We start from the raw sequence: 19840 nt of genomic DNA, 5'->3' as shown, positions 1-19840 counted from the left end.
CAATTATGAGAATCAAATGTGTTAATATGGGTTAGAATGGTGGCCAGCACACCACGTGGGCCATAAGTACAAGTTATACTATTCTATGTTTTAATTCTTGATTTGGTATCCTCAGCATCTTCTTAAAATCTCAAAACTAGTAAAAACTGACAAGTTATTTTCTAGGAAGCCAAAACTCTTAGAATGTTGCCTTCTGCTATGGTGTTCTTTTGCTTTCCTAGAGGAAAATACAAAAGAAACAATTAATTCACAGCATGTGCCCTCCCTAAAAGAACAGGCACAAAGAAGTTAATAGGCAACAGCTCAGTGAACAGTTTTGTCAAAGATGTGTGCTAAGAATTTCATTCTGAGAGTTTAGAAGGGAAGTATGCTCCTATGGTGAGTATTTTCTTTAACCAGAAAAAGAAATTCAAAATCAATTAAGCAAAAGCAGTTGTACGAATTAATTTTGGTGTAAATTCAAGGGTGACATCATCACTGTCCTTAGGCTGCATCAGAATGGCATGTTTTATCCTTTCATGTCATCTGTTAATTTGCATTAAATTAATATTAAAAAAATTAGTAAGTTACAGAGTACATTCTTGTGGGGTATGAATCACAAAGAGCAGACATCATCTCCCTAACTATTATCTGCTTTGCAAGGAAGAAATTTATAACATTTCTAGCATAATGACATTTTAAATACATAATTAATATACATAAACTTTGTCCATAAAATGGTCATTTTTTTCAAAGAAATGTCATTAAACTGTTTTTATGACCTACAGAATGAAAAATACAAGTGAAAGCAAACTCAATACAGCAAAAATCACGCAAAAAAATTAGAAATCATTTTAAAAGCTACTATAAGAAATTCTAAAGATGTACCTACTAAACACAATGAACTCTAACTGCGCTTCAATTTGTGGGGATTCATTTTTTAAGAATCAAATTCTAAAAATAGTTCTGCTACATTTAGTATTTTTCCACTATTCTTGTCGTCTTTAAACACACCTTCACAAGCTGCTGAACATAATGCTTTTCTGACTTAATCACAACCTCTCTCATGACCCAGGAACGTTCAGTAAATAATTATTAAGCTCCAAAGGTGGCTTTTGCATAAGTTGATTTGCTTGAATGCCTATTCACTTAGGGACACAGCTTTTAGTATTGTTTTCAAATCTTATCATCTAACATTGAAAGTAAATGTTAAAGGGGGGTGGGGGGGTGCTATCATCTACTTAGTCTTTCTCTTTTTTAGTATTTGTTTGAAACTGCCCATTTCAAATTTGTTCTACACTTACACGCCAGGCAGATGACTCTGATGTTTGGATGTTTTGTTTTCCTCTCAAAGAGAAAAAGAAATCAATATACAGAAATGCAAACGAGATGTTTATAAATGCAACTGCTACTGTTCCACAGTAAGGTTTAAAAAAAAAAAAAAGGAGAAAGCAAAAAATCCAAAGGGTTTGCAATAAGGCAATTTTGACAAATGCTACTGCTAGGGACACTCGTTTTCCTGAAGAAAATCCTTTTTTATTCATGACAAAGCTGAGCTGCAACCTACCCCATAATCATAAATCAAGCTCTGTTCTCGGATTGTTCAAGCGGTCATTTTTTTTTTTTTTTTGGCATTATTAATTGAAGACCGACATTCAATTTTAAACAAGACAAAGCTAATGGGCCAGCATTTCCACCCCCCCCCCCACCAACAAATTAGTTGTTATCCTTGTCCTGGCCGCATATTAGAGGCTACAGCTGAAGCTGATTAAAGCCACAGTAACAAAGTAACAGTTCCAGTATTTTTAACTCCCAATAAAACCTTCCCGTTCTCTAGCCTCCCCCTTAAAAAAAAAAAAAAAAAAAAAAAAAAAAAAAAAAAAATCGCTCCTGTTAAGTGGTCCCGGGATTATTTCCAGAATAAAACTTCACTTACAGATATAAGCTTTCAAAGGAGCAAGGCATGAACATCTGAACTCTAAGCGCCTCCATCTTTTTTCCTTTAAGGTGCTCTTCAAGCCCTTGGCGAAGAGTGAAAGTCAAAGTTAGTTCTGGCACTGGCTGTGTCACTAGGGGTGGCTCCTGATAAGGCCCTGGAAACTCCAATCCAAACACAGCTCGTGCTAGAACGGTGCCTGGTGTCTGTCTTCAACAGCAGACCTGTTTAATCCAGTACCTACTGTACCTGCAGGACAAAAATGCTGCCTCACACTGCTGAAGGGGCGATGCAAGGACCCAGGCAGGCCAACACTTCACCCAGCAGCCAGGCGAGCACCTCAGGATGCTCTCTCTTAGCCTTCCAGATTGCAGGTACCGGCTGAGGTTTGCAGCGGCTGCGCGTTAGTTAGTGGAGAACTTGAAAGGGAGGTAATTTCACATCCCGGGGAATTTTTAACACTTAACGGAGTCTCAGAATTTAGGAGGGCTGTAGGATTGCTTGCGTCCCTTCTCAGTTTGAGAGATCTCGGGCACTTTTGGAACTGGATCTGATAATCGCACATGCTCTCCTACTAGCAGGCTAGAGATCCAGACAGACTTCCTCACCCTCAGACCCCAAGCGGATGAGGGTTGTCCCTACCAAGTCCTGGTGGGAGCCAAACACAAGCTGCTTCTAATTATGGACACCATCTTTTAGGACATACACATCTTCAGGCCATATATCTGTGTATTCTTAGACTGTCACCCAATTAATTCTGGAAGCATTGGTGTACAAGAAGAAATAAAAATAACAACACACGTTCTCAAAAGACGTTCTTAAAATTCCAACATGACAACATCAATATTACCAAATATTAATGGAAATCCTACAGACTCAGCACACCAGAGGGCTGGAGAGTTATGAAAATATGTATGTTTCTCTCCACACACCATTCAAAGGTCAGAACGAAGACATGTGACACCAGTTAGCTGTGTGCCCTGGGCAAGTTTCTTCACCTCTCTGTGCCTAAGAGTTTATCTCCAAAGTAAATGATGGGAAAACAATGCATTCTCTACAAGCCATAATCAAGCGTGAATTCCATGATGTAATGAAATTATCTTTGTTTTCACCTCCCTTTAATAATAGGAAAGCTCTAGTCGGGAGTCTCAGGCAGGCTATTGCTAGTTCTTTTATTCTTTACTCATTTGTTCATTCATTCACTCTTTTATTTAATAAATATTTAGGGGACACCTACTACGTCCCAGGCACTGTGTAAACTCTTGGAGTTTATGGGCTAGTGGGACACACATATTAAATAATCACACTGTCAGATAATGCTACATGTAATAACTTCTACAGGGAGCTGGAAAGGCTTAAAATGTAAGGGTCAGAAAAGACTTCTCTTGGGCAGGGACCTCTGTGCTGAGATCTCAGTAGGGATAGCCTCTCGGGGGGAAGGAGAGCGTGGAAGAAGAGTCTTCTGAGCAGTGGTAATAATATATACGTGCAAGAATCCTGAGGTGGGAATTACAAGAATGATCCACTATAGTTGGGAGGACAGAGAGGGAGGGAAAAGCATGGTGTCCATGAAACCAAAGCAATGACCTGGGCCAGACCACATGGGATCTGATAGGACAGGGAGAAGGAGTTGATTTTGATCCAAGATGAACAGGAAACCACGGAGAGACTATATGCAGAGGAGCAAAGGGCTCAGATTTGAGTTTTAGAAAGTTCCCTCTAGCTGCTATGTTGAGACTCAGCTAAAAGAGAGCCAAGATTGGCTACTGAAATGGTCCTAGTAGGACATGATGATAGTTCATGGGGGATGAGAGAGCACCGAGGGTAGAAAGGTGAAGAGAAGTTCAGAATAGTGAACAGAGTACTGACAAAACTAAAGACCAATAAAAAGACTTGGGGTAGGGTAGGGTAGGGAATCCAGGTCCCTAATGTAATATAATTGCATTCACTAACTATAGTTATTGAGTACTTCCTACACACCAGGTGTTGTGCTGGGTGCTGGGGTAAACAGAGGAGTAAGATGCTATACTATCCAACCCCCCCCCCCCCCACACACACACACATACACACTAACCTACCCAACCTCTCTTCTCCTACCTCTGTCACAAAATGTCATAAAAATAAAGTACAAAGGTTCTGGTGTCAACTTATCCAGGCTGAAATTCCACCACTTATTAAGTCTGTGACCTTGTCCAAATTTACCAAACTTACCATGCCCCAGATTCTTCCCCTGAGAAAGGCAAATGATAAGTGCCTATCCCACAGGATGCTGTTAGAACTGAAGAATATAATACAGTGATGTGTTACTCTCTGACATATAGTAAGCTCTCAATTAAAAAACAGCTGTTATGGTTATGATGATGGTTAGGGCTGTTATCCTTGATTCACATTGACCGACCTAGAGAACCAAAGTAAAACGAACATAGCGAAAAAAAAAAAAAAAAACATAGAGAAAGTAGAAGATGAAGGAAAATAGAAAGGGTAGGAAATCACTGTATCTGGAACTTTAAGGGATAGCTAGATTATCTTTAAAAAGACTGAGCTGGACTCCCTCTTACTTCGGGCACTATTTGAAAGTGCATTAAGTTACAAGGTACCGGGTAAGTTTTAGAACTGAAACCCTGATTTATTACATGCTTACACACAGGGAAAATTTGTACCCTCCATGAGATCTCAAATGTTGACCATGAAACCAATGATATCAATTCCAGCCATTCCATCAGGGACACAAAGTGGTGCCAAATGCTCCCTTGGCACGTTCAGCCAATGACATCGCCTGACCTTTCATCCCAGATAATCCACCACCCCCAAGAAGGCTGTCCATTGACTGTTTACATAAGCGTTTAAATAAAATTACTTTTAAGGGGCATGTGTTCAACTATTCATGGTACTTTAGAAAGATCTATATTACACCAGTGTTCTTGGCCACAGCATTGAAATACCCACCAGCAAATGGAGTAAAGTTTGACTTAAATGTGTATATATGCTGCCATGTACAAAATTTATGAAATATTACATACATTTCCCCAATACTAAAATACCTATCTGCTTCACACACACACACACACACACACACACACACACACACACCCCTGAATAAAAAAAGGGTCAGAGGTCTCGAATAAACGTTTTTCCAAAGAAGCCATGCAGATGGCCAACAGACACATGAGAAGAGGCTCAACATCACTCCTCATCAGGAAAATGCAAATCAGAACCACAAAGAGATACCACCTCACACATGTCAGAACAGCTAGTATAAAGAAGACAAGAAATGACAAGTATTGGCAAGGATGTGAAAAAAACAGGAACCCTCAGGCACTGTTGGTGGGAATGTACATTGGTACAGCCACTATGGAAAAGAGTATAAAGGTTCCTCAAAATATTAACAAGAGAACTGCTATATGATCCAGTAATTCCTCTTCTGGGTATCTACCGGAAGAAAACAAAACACCAATTCAAGATAGATGTCCCCCTACGTTTATTGCAGCATTATTTACAATAGCCAAGATATGAAACCCTAAGTGTCTAATGATAGATGAATGGATAAAGAAGAGGTGTATATATACACACAATGGAGTATTACTCAGCCATAAAGAAAAATGAAATCTTGCCACTTGTGACAATATGGATGGACCTGAAGGGTATTATGCTAAGTGAAATAAGCAGGAGAAAGACAAATACCATATAATTTCACTTACATATGGAATCTGGAAGACAAATGAACAAACAAACACAAAGAAACAGACTCATAAATACAAGAAAACAAACTGGTGGTTGCCAGAGGGGAGACGGGTGGGAGGATAGGCAAAAGAGTTGAAGAGATTAAACCTCCAGTTATAAAATAAATAAGGCATGGGTACAGAAAGTGCAGCAGAGGGAATATGGTCAGTAACACTGTAATAACTTTGTCCAGTGACAGTAAGTACGCTTATCATGGTGAGTGTTCTGCAATGTATTTGTCATTTCACTATGTTGTACACCTGAAACTAATATAATACTGTATGTCACCTACACTTCAATTACAAATTTAAAAATAAAATAAAATACCAGTCCTCAAGGTGTCACCCCATTGTTCAACAAATGTCTCAGAGGAGCAGGAACCTTGTCTTTTTTGTTCACCATTGTATCCCTACAACCTAGTGGAATATACTCGTCTGTGGTTGATGTTCAATAAATATCTTTAAAATGGGGGTCCGTGGCTGGCTCAGTCGGTTGAGCATCCCTCTCTTGATTTCAGCTTAGGTCATGATCCCAGGGCAATGGGATCAAACCCTGCGTTGGGCTCCGTGCTGAGATTCAATTCTGTGGCACCTACTTGAGATTCTTCCTCTCTCCCTCTACCCTTCCCCCCCACTCGCACTCTCACTAAAACTAAAAATTTTTTTTAAAGTTACTTAAAAAAAAATCTTTAAAATGCATTAATCTATAACATGAAAATAACTCTCTTGTGCACATCTGTATTATCCAGATGAGTATCCCAACTGCATATACATATGTTTATGCACATATATATACATATATATATTATATACACATACATACACATACACACACACACACACACACACACACACACACACACACACACATAAACCCTAAATTTAAACACAAAGAAATGCAAGTGGAGAAAAAGGAAAAAGAATATTTAAAAAACACAAGACACCAAATGCAGAGTAAAAATATTACCTGTATTCCAGTGCATTTCAAATCTTAATTACTACTCCCTGCCCCAAATTTCAGCAAAAAAAACTAGAGTCATCAGAATTCTTACTGACCTTTACAAAGATGACCTTAACTAAAATGGAACTTAAAAGTATCAACCATCCAAGTGACAGTCAAATTTTCCTTTAGATGCTAAATTTGGGCCTTGGAATCTTTTTGGAAGGAAAAATCCAATCACCACTTTGAATGGGTGAGAGAAGAGATAAGAGGTTTTACTTGTTACCCTGTCCAAAACTCAGCGGAGGAAAAGTAGAACCCTTATCGCTGTCAGAATTCTTACTTTACTTGGATATCAAATGTTTTATTGCTCCCACAGCACACCATTTTCTTCTGTCTTTTCTTTTGATAGTCATTGCTGTTTTTAGGAAACTCACACTTCTACTACTCACTGGCCTCAGACAGTTAAGAGCTGAGGGATCATTGTGTGCCCAGCATTATACTGATGCATGAACTACCCCCCACAGCCAATTTAGGAAGCATGTACCTTCTCTTCAAATGTTTCAGTATGATCCCAGCCAATAGTTCCTGAGCCTGTACTCCTATCACAAGCGCCTGGGGACTCTTCTCCCCCGCTATTCCCTCAACATCAACACAGGAGCATTTAATGTCAGGGATCTTTCCCGAAACAAATGACTGAATGAGACTCTAGCAGGTGAGTTTGGAATTCTGTGTGTTTAAAAAAAAACTCTCATAAAAGTCCAATGTGAAGTCAGGCCCAGGAACCACTAATATATAATATATTATAACATATATACGTATAATATATTCTATGTAAACTATCGAAGAGTGGCAAGAAAATACCCCAGAAGGTGAGCACCCTTTGTTTGTTGAATAGAGAAGTTTCTACTTGTAGAGCTTACTCCTTTAAAACATCCACTTGGAATTATGGACATACTTTGAACGAACGTTCAGTGAAAGCCTTATTATGAGGTAATTAAAGAGTACCGTGAGTGTGATGATGAAACTCAAAAATCTCTCAAGAGTAAAGAACACACGCCCCCTTCTCCCCACACATCATTATGCCCCATTCTGGGAAAAGTCCGAGGCACTGAAAGGCCCCTGCAGTGCAAACACTGGCCCAGCATGTGCGAGGTGTCTTCTCAGGGCCGTGTGCAAGACAGCAGTGAGGAAGCCAGGGACTCTGTTCTTCAGGGGTTCACACCACAGAAACCCAAACTCCCATACCCGTGCTGTCATAATACTGGGTTGAGGGGACGCATGCCAGGTGTTCTCCTCGGCCTCCTCCAGAGACCCCCCCCCCCCCACCGCCAGCGGGCTCCTCCTCACCTTCCAGAGGAGGGCTTTACAGGCGTGACATTTTTCCCTCAGAGAAGTCCCCCCCGCCACCCCCACCACCCCCCTCTCCAGGTATGATCATTTTATTTGTCTAATTGTCTTCTGTCCTTGAAGGCAGGGTCCTTTGTATTTATTTTATTCTCAGTGCCTGGCACAGATTAAGTGTTCGATAAATATTTGCTAGCTGGATGGCTGGATGGGTGGAAAGAAGAAGGGACAGATGAACAACAACATTAAAAAAGATCAGTAACAAAGGCCCCTCCACAGAACAATCTCACAGCATTTAATTAATTAGAAAGGGAGCATCAACAGGCATGAATGGGAAGCACAATTATACACTATGTTTGGAAACTTTAAGTCGCTGAACACAATTGACCTTCATGAGTAAGTACTGAGATACAAAGTGACAAGAAAGGGGTCCAGCAGTTCTAATTTGAAGCCCTCACAGCCTGACTGAAGGCAATTTTTAATGACCACCTATCTGCAGAAATAACTGTTCAGTACCATTCAATCACGATGATCTCTTTCATCCTGTTTCTATTTTCTTCTACTACCAAGAACAGATCTCACTGTAAAAATGATGGTCCAGCATCTTCTGAAAGACGGCTCATTGTACCTGGCACACAAAGAAGCCTTTTAAGGTTGCAACAAGGAAAAGCAGATGGGACCAAGATGACCCCAGGTAAACTTGATTTAGGCTCACTCCGACATTATTAAAGAACAGTTTAAATGCTTATGCAAACATCTGGAACGAAAAATTAATTTTTTAAAGACCATTTAGAAAAACCTGTCCTGAGAATAAAAATATAATTGGCAAAGAGGCATCTCAAATGTTGTGTGAAGTCAGTTTTTAAGCAATTAACGAAGGGAGAGATACATGAAGTAACAGTTTGGCCTTTCATTGAATATAATAATCAATATAACAGATTAATTTTATATTGAGCTTTCTGAGATTCTCTTAGGGTTCACTTCAAAAGAAACACTGGTTCTTGCACTAACTGAGATTCAGAGGCTGTTTCTTTGTTATTTGGGGTATTTTGCAATAAGCAGATCACAATCTACAATACAGGCCAAGTTCATGAGACAACAAGGAGCTGGAGAGACAAACACTGATGAGATTATGCCACTTTGATTGGCATTTCTTCAAACGAGAAATTTAGTAAAACTGCAATTTACTTTCCTTTATCTGGGGAAATAAACAGGAAAAGATAAGGCTGTCGTCATTGTGGGGGCCCAAAGTTATTTACGATGTGACTTCATGATAAATAAAATTTTCCACTTCAGGAGTTTAAAGCCATGGTATTTTTCTCTCACCATAGTGTTTAATGCCTAACTCATTTAAAAAGAAAAATGTGGACTTCTCTTTTATTGTAGTCACTTTTTGGAAATAATTAAAGACTGGAGAGCAAATGAGCCCATAGGATGTCTCTGCCATCCTCTTAAGGGTGTTGAGGACTGAAGCAGGAATGCGTTACCACGACCACCATCATCCTCATCATCTAAGACTTCAGATTCTTTCTTCTTCACAGCAAGAGTCAAGACATTAAAATATTTTAAAGCAACAGAATCTATTAGAAATGGCCTCCACAGACCACTGCAGCTGCTGAAGTGAAGGAATCTATCCTTCCCAACCTACCATCTCTGAAAGAGGTATCAGGGCACGAACAACTCGAAGAACCACCTAAATCCCTTATGGTCCAAAGAGGAGCTGGAAAAGGGCACGAAGGTAAGAAAGGGATGGATATTTCATCAGCTAAACTTTCTCATCTACTCATGTAATTTTAGTACTTGGATTCCAAAACCTGAGTTGAAGGTAGAGATAGACTGTTTCTTGTACACAATCACGCTATGGTGGAAGGTGGTATGGAAGTCAAGAGTGAGGTACAAAAACTCCCAATCTGTACAAGATGTGGTAAGGACCCAGAAAAGTGGTTTCAATCAGTAGGCAGCAAACCTCTGAGAGGCCACTATTTTATGAATAAACGAGTAGCTGAGATGTCTCCCCTAGAGGTACAAACAGAACCACTTTTCAATCAGAGACAAAATAGTGTAGTGGTGCATGTAAAGTGCACACACACACACACACACACACACACACACACTGTGTTCATCTCATTATTTTACCTAGGGCAAGTCATTCAATTTCTGAGTCTCAAAATCTGCATCTGTAAAATGGGGCATGAATATTACCTATTTGATGGATTAACGTGATAATTAAATGAAGTAATAAGGCAAATACTTAGCACAGTGCCTCAAAAAAAAAAAAAAACCGCACTCGGGTCACCTGGGTGGCTCAGTCAGTTTTGAGTGTCTGACTCTGGATTTTGGCTCAGGTCATGATTTCATTGTTCGTGAGATCAAGTCCCATGTCAGGCTCTGTACTGACAGCACGAAGCCTGCTTGGGATTCTCTCTCTCCCTCTCTCTCTGCCCCTCCCCTGAGTGCTCACTCGCTCTCTCTCTTTCTCTTTCACTCTCTCTCTCTCTATATATAGGTACTTGATTTCAAAATACTATAGGGAATAAAAAGTTAGCCTTGAGAGCCTCAACACCATGGCAAATAAAAGTTACCATTTGGAGGCAATAGTGAAGATACTTTTGAAAACTGTTATTTGAAGAGATTACACAGATCCTCAATATATATCAGGTCAGGAAAGGTCCAGAGGGATATTTGTGAATTATACATTCATAATAAAAAACCAAAAACTAAAAGTTGATAATCTGTAACTTGTGATAGTGGACAACTAACTATGCCTTTTCAATGGCTGTCTTAGCTACAGGCAAAAAATTCTAGCCCAGGGAACCCTCTGCTCTGACGCAGTATGTCATTTATGTTTTTAACTTGTATTTTTACTATATAAATATACCCAGAGGTCAAGCAGGAAATCATATATTTAAATAAGCAAAACTATACCAAACAACCTCTTTGTGTTCAATAGATCACCTTACGTTAAATTTGTGTTACTAGTCAAATTTCCCAAACTTCTAAAGCATCTCAGTACTGACTCTTATTCTAATGACATCCTGTTTCAGTTATGCTGAGCAAACAGGATTTAAAATGAGAAAAATAATATTTGCACATAAATCCTTCCTGTCTGTTGATTAAATCCAATCAATCATAATAAACTCGATACATATTAGCGTTCTGTACCTAATTTACACCCTAGGGAGTCTTGCCTATAATCAAAGTGTATATTTATGTGGATAGTAAAATGTTAAAATAACCAATATTTTAAATTAATGGCCTGTGTAATTTCAAGTAACACTGCCATAAACTAACAAAAAGGAAAAATTAAATCTTTGCTTTAAAATATTCAGCCATGTGTCCTTTAAAAAAGAGATAGTGCCAACAAAGCTACCTAACTTTAATATTTACTAAGTATTAATTACCTGCCAGGTATTACAGGCATAATGGCAAAGCAGATGCGGATAACAATAACCATTCTTATTCAGGCTTATCTGGCTTCTAATATCAAATAACTTTTTTTTTTCATTTTTAAGAGATGCAAACTAAATCATGAATAAAAAAAATAAGAAAAATCAACATATTCTCATTCAAACTCACTCCTTCTAACAGTTAGGAACAAGCCCCAAGTAAAAAACAAGCACCTGGGACACTTTCTGTGGGCTGTTATTGTTAAACGAGGTCTCTCACAGAGCAGAACCAGGATGTGGCCAAGGATGCGGCCCCATATACATGCCAGGCTTAAAGCAGAGGACCCAGGCTCCAAAAATCTCCAATGAGCTGCCTGACTTACCTGCCAATATGGACCAGTCAGGATGAGGCCATTCCAACCAATCAGGAGGAGGCACCACTTTTTTCCCTTTACCTCCTCAACCTATTGGACCAGAGCGGCAACCTGAGAGGTGCATTCTCGGTATAAGGGGGCCTCTCCTCTCTGTTCAGGGAGGCCAACCTGACTACTCTTTTGGGTGCTGTAATTCCCTTCAGCTCCAGCTGTAGCTCCAATAAAGCCTTGACTTTTGGATCTGTTCTCATTTCTATCTATGGGAGGCCCAGGAACTGGATTCTGGTAAAAATTCACCAAACATTTTTTTGAGCACCTTCTTTGTCCCAGGCACTGTTGGATATCCTTGACATAAAACACTGGTATCAGGGACTGTAGAGCCTGAAGAGAGCAATGTTTTGGAGTGCCTCTGAATGCTCAAATCACTTATTAATTTAAACACAGTTTGAAAATTGTGTGGCTTTGCCATCTTTAAGCACTATCCACAATGATATTCCCATTAACAAGGATGCTTGCTTTCTAATGCTGGATGGAAGATCAATATATTTTCATTTACAAGTGTGCCAGACAGGAAATTTGAATTATTTGAAAAAAAATGACATCATGTTTCTATCTCATTTTTAAAAAGGGCAGGGAGGAGAGAGGATAGAATTTATCATATTGTCACAATGATAACTATACCTTGTATTTGCATATCACACCTTATGTGTATTTCATCGCTTTTAATTTAAATAAAGACACTAAAGGACAGGGAGAGAGGTAAGCAGCCTGCCCAAAGTAAGGGTGTTAATAAGGTATAGATGTGGGGTTTGAAACTCCAGGGCCCACATGCCTTCCTTTATGCTTCTCTATTCCAAGTTTACGTGAGCTACCCAACAATCACAAAAGCAGACTAATTCTATAATTAGAAGCCTGCACTGCACTGGCCTTTTTAGTTGTCTCTGCCCCACCCCCCACACCAGATTCCGAATTCCATGAAGGCATAAAGCAGATCTGTTAAGTTCACCTCCTCATTCTTAACCCAGCACCATTCCAGATCCAGAGATTGTGCCCCAAAACTAGTTGTCAATGAGCTAAATGATTAATTAATTGACCATGGTGATCTTTTGGACCACTTCTGACCATGATTTACCTTAAAAAAAAAAAAAAGAAAGAAAAGAAAGGAATGAAGCCTGCTTCCCTGCATATTTATGCCAAGCATGAATTAAATGAATGGTATTCGCTAGAAGGAAGCATAAACACACAATTTTTGTCCTCAAGTAACTTAATCTAGTTGGAAAAGAGAGTGAGAAAATGTGAGATATCAGCACAATTTATACTTGTTAATGGAAGAAGAAGGAAGGAAGTGCTCAGAAAAGAATTAGTCAAAAAAAATTATTCCCCTTTTTAGGGGAAACAAGTCCTTTGGGAAATGAAGAGGAAAATTATGAAGTTCCTTTGGCAAAGATGGTAAACTTGAGCAGTTTGCCCAAGTGTGGGACACAAGATGATCTCAAATGGAGACACACAGACTCCACAATAAAGAACCACAGAATTACACAGTGAGAAAAGCCCTTTCAAATTTCTTTCATCCCAGGAAAAGTCTCTGTTTGATGCAAATATGTCTTCAAGCTCTCAACACTTGCCCTTTGTAAACCAAAAATGCTCAGACCTCAGGCTCAGACACTTTTAGACAATACACCTTTAAGAATCTAACAATTTTCTTTCAATTTTATTGCATTTATTTTATATGTACTTCCACTTGTGGTTGCCATTATATCATTTCCTTTGAAATACATTTTTAATTTTTTTAAGCCCCAGTAGTAAATGGGGGCAAAAGCCATGAAGCTAGCATGAGAATGGCTAAAATTTGGGGAACGCTGACTGAAAGAAGTGAAGAATGTGCCAGAATCTTTCAGAGGTAACAAGATCAAACACAACCTGGAAATAGGGACCTACTCTACTGCAGTGAAAAGCTCAGACAGCTACAAAGAATTTTAGTGGGATAAAGAAAATCATGTAGGGTTCTGAATCAAGTAGGGTTCTGAAGTGGGCCTAGCCCCAACTGCTCAATGAACAGTCGAAAATGAGCATGACTCTCAGATATGGTTCCATACAGGAAGAGTGGGGACCTGGCCAAGTAGGACTGAGAATATCACAATGGAAGTGACACATCACGTGCCTGTAAACAAGACCTCCAGAAAGAAAAAAAAAGGGGGGGGGGACGTGGTGGGTATGGGGGGGTGGGTAGTGGGCAGGGCAAGGCTGGGTTGGAACACAATGTCAGGCATGCTTGATGTCGATGCTTCAATATATAACGACTTCTCTCTCACTGTGAAGGTCACTTCTGCCTGTGTTACCTCCTAGGGCACAAATATAGCTTACAGTTCACTTTCGTTTTAATTTGGTTTTTTTCTAATTTCATAATGAGGTGCCAAGAGATTTCCAGTACAGATTTCCCCCCCTAGCTGTATAATACTTTCACACACTAGATGGAGCCAACTTTATAATGCTTTGGGATTCATGGACAGGTTTGTGTTGTACTTAAAAAAAAAAAAAAAAAATTTCAGGCACAGATTTATGGGAATGCTGTGTACCACCAAAATATATTTTCACTTAAATTTCTCTGATTTTAATTTTAAAGATCAAAGGCCCCATCATTTTACCAATCTGCATATTTTCCATAATGCCTAAGCCCAAATCAGTATCAAACTATCGATAATGCTATAAAATGTGTGTTTAAAATAGGGGCATCTTTCAGTTTATTGACACTTTTAACTTTGACTTATTAATATATATTTATTATATTTTTTCACGACAATCTCCAAATTACATGCTTTTTTGCTGGGAAGAAATGCAATAAGCATCTTATCAGGCCCATAAAGACTCCCTCAAGGAGCAGAGGGATTCGGGCAAAGAGAGATGCAGGTAGATATAAAGTAGACTTCTGGTTCATGGGAATATGGAGAATAGTCACCAGCACTTGGCAGAGGAAATGGCTGACCTCCAGGACCAGGGAAGGTCCAGCACCAAAAGACAAGAACGTACCACTGTCCACAGTCACTAGCCTGGGGCTGGGAGGGTGCAGGATGGAAGTAAGGGAAGTTACATGATGGCTCTTTCCTGTCAGTCCTGGGAACTCAATGCCATTTCACTGAATCCTAACACTGGAGAGCAGTGGTTCTCAACTGGGGATGATTTTGTCCCCAGGGGGCACTTGACAAGGTCTGGAGATACTTTCAGCTGTTACAAACAGGCAAGTGCGTGCTACTGGCATTAAGTAAGCAGGGCACAGGGATGCTGCTAAACATCAGATAAGAGACAGTAAAACTATAGTGAAAATCAAGAGAGAGATACCTGGGTGGCTCTGCTGGTTAAGGGTCTAACTTCAGCTCAGGTCATGATCCCACAGTTCACAAGATCTAGCCCCGTATCGGGCTCTCTGCTGTCAGCACAGAGCCCATTCGTATCCTCTGTCCACCACCGCCCCCCCACCATCTTTCTGCCCCTCCCCTACTTGAGCATGCTGGCTCGCTCTCTCGCTCTCTCTCTCTCTCAAAACTAAACGAACAAAAAAAAGAAAGAAAGAAAATCAAGAGAGGGATTGGCCTAAAATTCAAGGTACCAGTTAGCTTGGTGGGGGGTAAAGGGAAGGCTGTAATTCAAAGATGAGACTTCTAGAATGCTCTGTGCCTTTAGATATAATGGGTACATGTTTATTCATTTTATTGCTCTTTACCAAACCAATAGGTTTTAGACATATTAATGATTAGATGGAGTCAACAATTTGAAACAAAACATTAAAAAGTATGAAGTGTATGGGAAGTTAAGAAATAGAGACAGCAAATAGAGGTCCCTCACTAAGAAGGCTAACAGTGAATCTTGTCATAACTGGCTAACATACCACCAGGTCAGAGGTATCTTTTAGTCTTTACCCCCTTAACCCTCCACTGTCCAGCCACTTGCCACTTCTAACCCATCAGCCACCAAACTGCATCTCCTCTGCCCTCATGGTTATTCTGCCGTGATTCAGTTCTGGCCTGAACTGGTAAGTTATTCTCTCCACTCCCCTCCAAGTACCCTACACCAACCTACTAGATAACGCTTCCTAAAGCGTGGCTTGCTATTTTTATGCAACTGTTTTAATAAAGTTAAAGTGTCATCAACACCGAATAAATGAAGTTCAATTTTCTAATGCAGGCAGGCAGGCAATCAAGGCCAACTTTACCTTTCTAGTCTCAACTACTGTAAGTATTCCAAGCAATATAAAATTTCCAAGCAAATAAAACATACTCATTCTCTAACCCTAGCTACATACTCTTGCTTGGGTTGTTCCTCTTGCCTAGACTACCCTTCATGCACCCATCATCCCTTTCTATGGAAAATCATATACATTCCTCAATAAAATGAAATAGAGATGCATTGCCAAATGTCGGTCAGGAAGGAAGCAAATGGAACATTCAGAAGAAGTGATGTATACATGCACACACACACACACACACACACGCACACTAGAATATTACACAGCCATAAAAAGGATGAGATCATACCAAGTGCAGCAACATGGAAGCACCTAGAGGGTATTTTGCTAAGTGAAATAAATCAAGTGAGAAAAAAAATTACATATTTCACGCATATGTGGAATCTAAAAATGACAAATGAATAAACAAAAAGCAGAATCAAAAGTATAAGTATAGCAAAATGATGGTCTCTAGTGGGGCTGGGCATGGAGAGAGTATGCCAATGAGTGAAGAGGAGTGAGAGATACAGGATTTCAGGTATGGAATAGCTAAGTCACAGGAATAAAAGACAGCATACGGAATATAGTAACTGATACTCTGCTCGCGCTGTATGGTGACAGATGGTAGCTACACTTGTGGCAAGCACAGCATAACATAGACAAGCTGAAGCACTATGTCGTACAGCTGAAACTAACACAACATTGTGCGTCAAATGCAATCAAAACTTTTAAGAAGAAAACTGAACATATGCCTACCTTATAACCTGATAATTCCACCTCTTACTGCATACCAACCAGAAACGTCTATGTGTGTTCACCAAAACCATATAGCAATAATGTGCACGGCAGCACCTCTCATAAGAACGCAGAACTGTAGGCAACCCAGATGACCATCAACAGAAGAGATAAACAGTGACATAATTAGATAGGGGAATACTGCATGGGAATGAAGGGCTGCCACATACAAGAGAGAGGAATCTCACATACACAACGTTGAGGAAAAGAACACAGACGTGAGAGTACATACTGCGTGATTCCATTTGTATAAAGTTAAATAACACATAGACATTACTAATCAATGGTGTCAGAAGTCAGGATAGCGATTATGTTCCAGGGAAAGGTTGCCTACCAGAAGGCACAAGAGTGCTACGATGGTCTCGTACACTGGGTGGAAAGTGATCAGGTGGTACACATAAGACATGTAGACTTTTCAGTAGAAATGTTAGACTTCAATTAAAGGTTTATGGACAAACATTTTCAAAATCTGCCCATTCAGTATTACTCCATCCATGATCCCAACTAGATGTATCTTCCTCCTCCATCTACATTTAATTCCCAAAAGGTCATTACGACCCTAAAATTACCTTATGGTTTTTTGTGCATGTCTATCAAAGTCCAATTGTTACGGCACTGAGCACCTAGGCAAGTATTCCTTTTATGATTTCCCATAAAGTACTGCATGATAGTAGCTCATCAGTGAATATTTATGAGATTAAATGACACATATTACCCCTCTCAAAGCAAGTCTACGTTCCTGAGGGTTGGGTAAATGCCGGTGTTCCCTTTTCGAAATTATTTTATTTTTATACACTAACATTCCCCATTTGGGCATCCAGTTCTGCCAGTTCTGAAATATACAGACTGCTGTAACCAGCACCACAACCAAGATACAGAGCCGTTCTACCGCCTCAACCACAGCCCCAGGCTGCCCCTCTGGGAGTCAAAACAGTGCCCACTCCCACCTCCTAGAAACCCGCTTCCGTTCGTACAGTTTTGTCCTACATGTAACTAGAATCAAATACCTGGCCTTTGAGTCTAGTTCCTGCCCCATAGCAAGAACACTTGAGATCTCTGGTGTTGTCAGAGGCGTCAGCAGCTCCTTCCTGTTCACTGCTACTTAGACTCCATCCTATGGAGGAACCGTGGCTGGCTTATCCTCCCTCCAGGGAGACGACAATCGGGCTGGGTCCAGTTTGTGGTGACCGTGAAGAAAGCTGTGATCCACTTTGAAGATATTTTTTTTTAATGGATACTTAGGAGTCACTCACTCAAGGTCATGCAGTTACCAGTGACAAAAAGAAACATTATATGCTTTTTTTTTTTTTTTTTTTTAATGACTGGGAAAAGTAAGAGTCGACAATATTTTCCCCTGATGTCAATGAACCCACCTCACAAAACATTTTCTGTGAGGAGATTTTTGAGCTCCCTTTTCTATATTTAGTGCACGTTAATGGGCCAGAGTTTGTAAGGATCCAACTAAAGCACTTTTCTAAAGGCGGCTTTTTGCCAATGTGACCCTATGGCTGTGCTATTAGAAATAATGTGTATGTCTTGATCTACGTACAGCTATTCATCAGTGCTATGTAAATAAGTGATGATGCCCTGCTGGCCTCTGTCTTTCATCTGACCTACTGGACTCACTTGCGATGCATAGAGGGGAGGCTAGTGACAGGCCTGGCACTCAAGGGCTCCAGGAACATGCGAGCAAATGGGCTACTGCAACGATTATGCACAGGGGTGGCTACAGTTGCACTTTTTTTCTGTTGATTTAAACACAAAAAGCATATGTCCAAATCCTTCGGGGCAGAGTGTCCACATCACAAAATTTCCATTAGCTGGCATTTCGAGGTGTCCGTCTGTGGAGCCTGAGCCACTGCATGACCAAGGTTGAGGCCAAAGGGAAAGGAAATGTCCAAGAACGACTTTCTGGTTGGTATCTGAACTGCACCTGACACCGTAGCCAGAGGAAGCATGTTAGCCTTTAAAACTCAAGCTTGTTAGCCTTTAAAACTTCTGAGCCTTTAAAACTCAAGACTGACATGATTAACTCTTTTTGTGGTATCTCCATGACGGTCACTAGAAGAATCGTGAAAACTTCATCCTTTCCCCTTTGCGAAAGCTCTTAAGTAATAATAATAATAATAATAATAATAATAGCAACGAATTATGGAAAGTGTGCTATGCACTCTTGTACTAAGTACATTGGTACCTGTACATTTCCAGGAAGTGCCTTGTTTTAATCCTCAATAAAAACCCTCTAACTTAAATTCTACTATGCTGGCCCTTTTACCAACAAGGAGAATGAGGCTCAGAGAGATTTTATGACTTGCTGAAGGGTTTGCAGACAAGGAATTTCAGTCAAGGCAGTCTGAATCTGATCGCATGTTCTGAACCCAGATGCTACACCACCCCATAGCCCAATCAGAAAATACATTCATTTATCCTGATACTCAAAACATATACTATTACACCCATCCAAGGAGATAAAAACAAATAAAATATGCTCCTCCCCTCTAGGTGGTCCTTACTTGGGGGGAGGGTGGAGAATCCTATAAACAATAATATCTTAACCTTTTTGATCAAATCCTTTCCTGAGACTCATATGATAACTGGCAGACCCACACTGGCAGACCCACACTGGCAGACCCACAAAACTCGCTAAATGCTTGGGCCATATCCTAGGAATTCCCAGAACACTTAAATAAGCTAACTATTAGCTGCAAGAGGTTTTGGGTGGTTCAGAAAGAAAGTGTTGGGTGAACTCAAAGGAGAAAGCCAAGGCACTGGAGTCCTGAAGACTGAGAGGAATCTACCAGACCAAGAAGGAAGGAAGGGGAACTTCTATGGAGAGGTACTTGCTTCAGAAAGCTGGCACCAGGAGAAAGATCTAACGACGAAAGAGGGGGAAAGCAGGGAAGTGAGGAGCAGGATGCATAAACAGTCCGGGCAAGTTTCCTCTTTCTAGAAAGAATGTGGTAAGGATAAGCTATGAGCCTAGGTTCTGAGGTCAGAAAAAACTAGGGTCAGAAGAAACCGGGTTCAAATCCAAGGTCATTCCTGTCTCATCAGTTGTGCACCCAGGGGAAAATTACTGCAACCCTCCAAGCTTCAGATTCCTTTTCTGTAAAACAGGGAGAAGAGCCCCAACATCACGGGCTGT

At 40.2% G+C, this 19840-nt stretch overlaps 1 protein-coding gene across 3 annotated transcripts in view; it reads right to left on the bottom strand.

Moving 5' to 3' along the window:
• The window catches only part of MITF (melanocyte inducing transcription factor), a 223633-nt gene that overhangs the window by 100077 nt on the left and 103716 nt on the right, over positions 1-19840 (bottom strand). Inside the window, exon 1 of one of the 3 annotated variants that reach the window (XM_047094784.1) lies at positions 1916-2050. The exons of the other annotated variants lie outside the window; for them this stretch is intronic. Within the exon in view, the coding sequence (XP_046950740.1) occupies positions 1916-1971 (56 nt within the window). The 5' untranslated portion in view covers positions 1972-2050. Of the gene's footprint in view, positions 1-1915; positions 2051-19840 lie in introns of those variants that run through there. 3 annotated transcript variants of the gene reach the window in all.

Source organism: Lynx rufus, unplaced genomic scaffold (genome assembly GCF_022079265.1).
Source record: "Lynx rufus isolate CCGP_SWC_20201006 ecotype Redwood Valley unplaced genomic scaffold, mLynRuf1.p SCAF_4, whole genome shotgun sequence".
NCBI lineage: Eukaryota > Metazoa > Chordata > Mammalia > Carnivora > Felidae > Lynx > Lynx rufus.
Note: the sequence above shows the minus strand (reverse complement) of the source record. Positions and strands in the feature narration are given on the sequence as shown.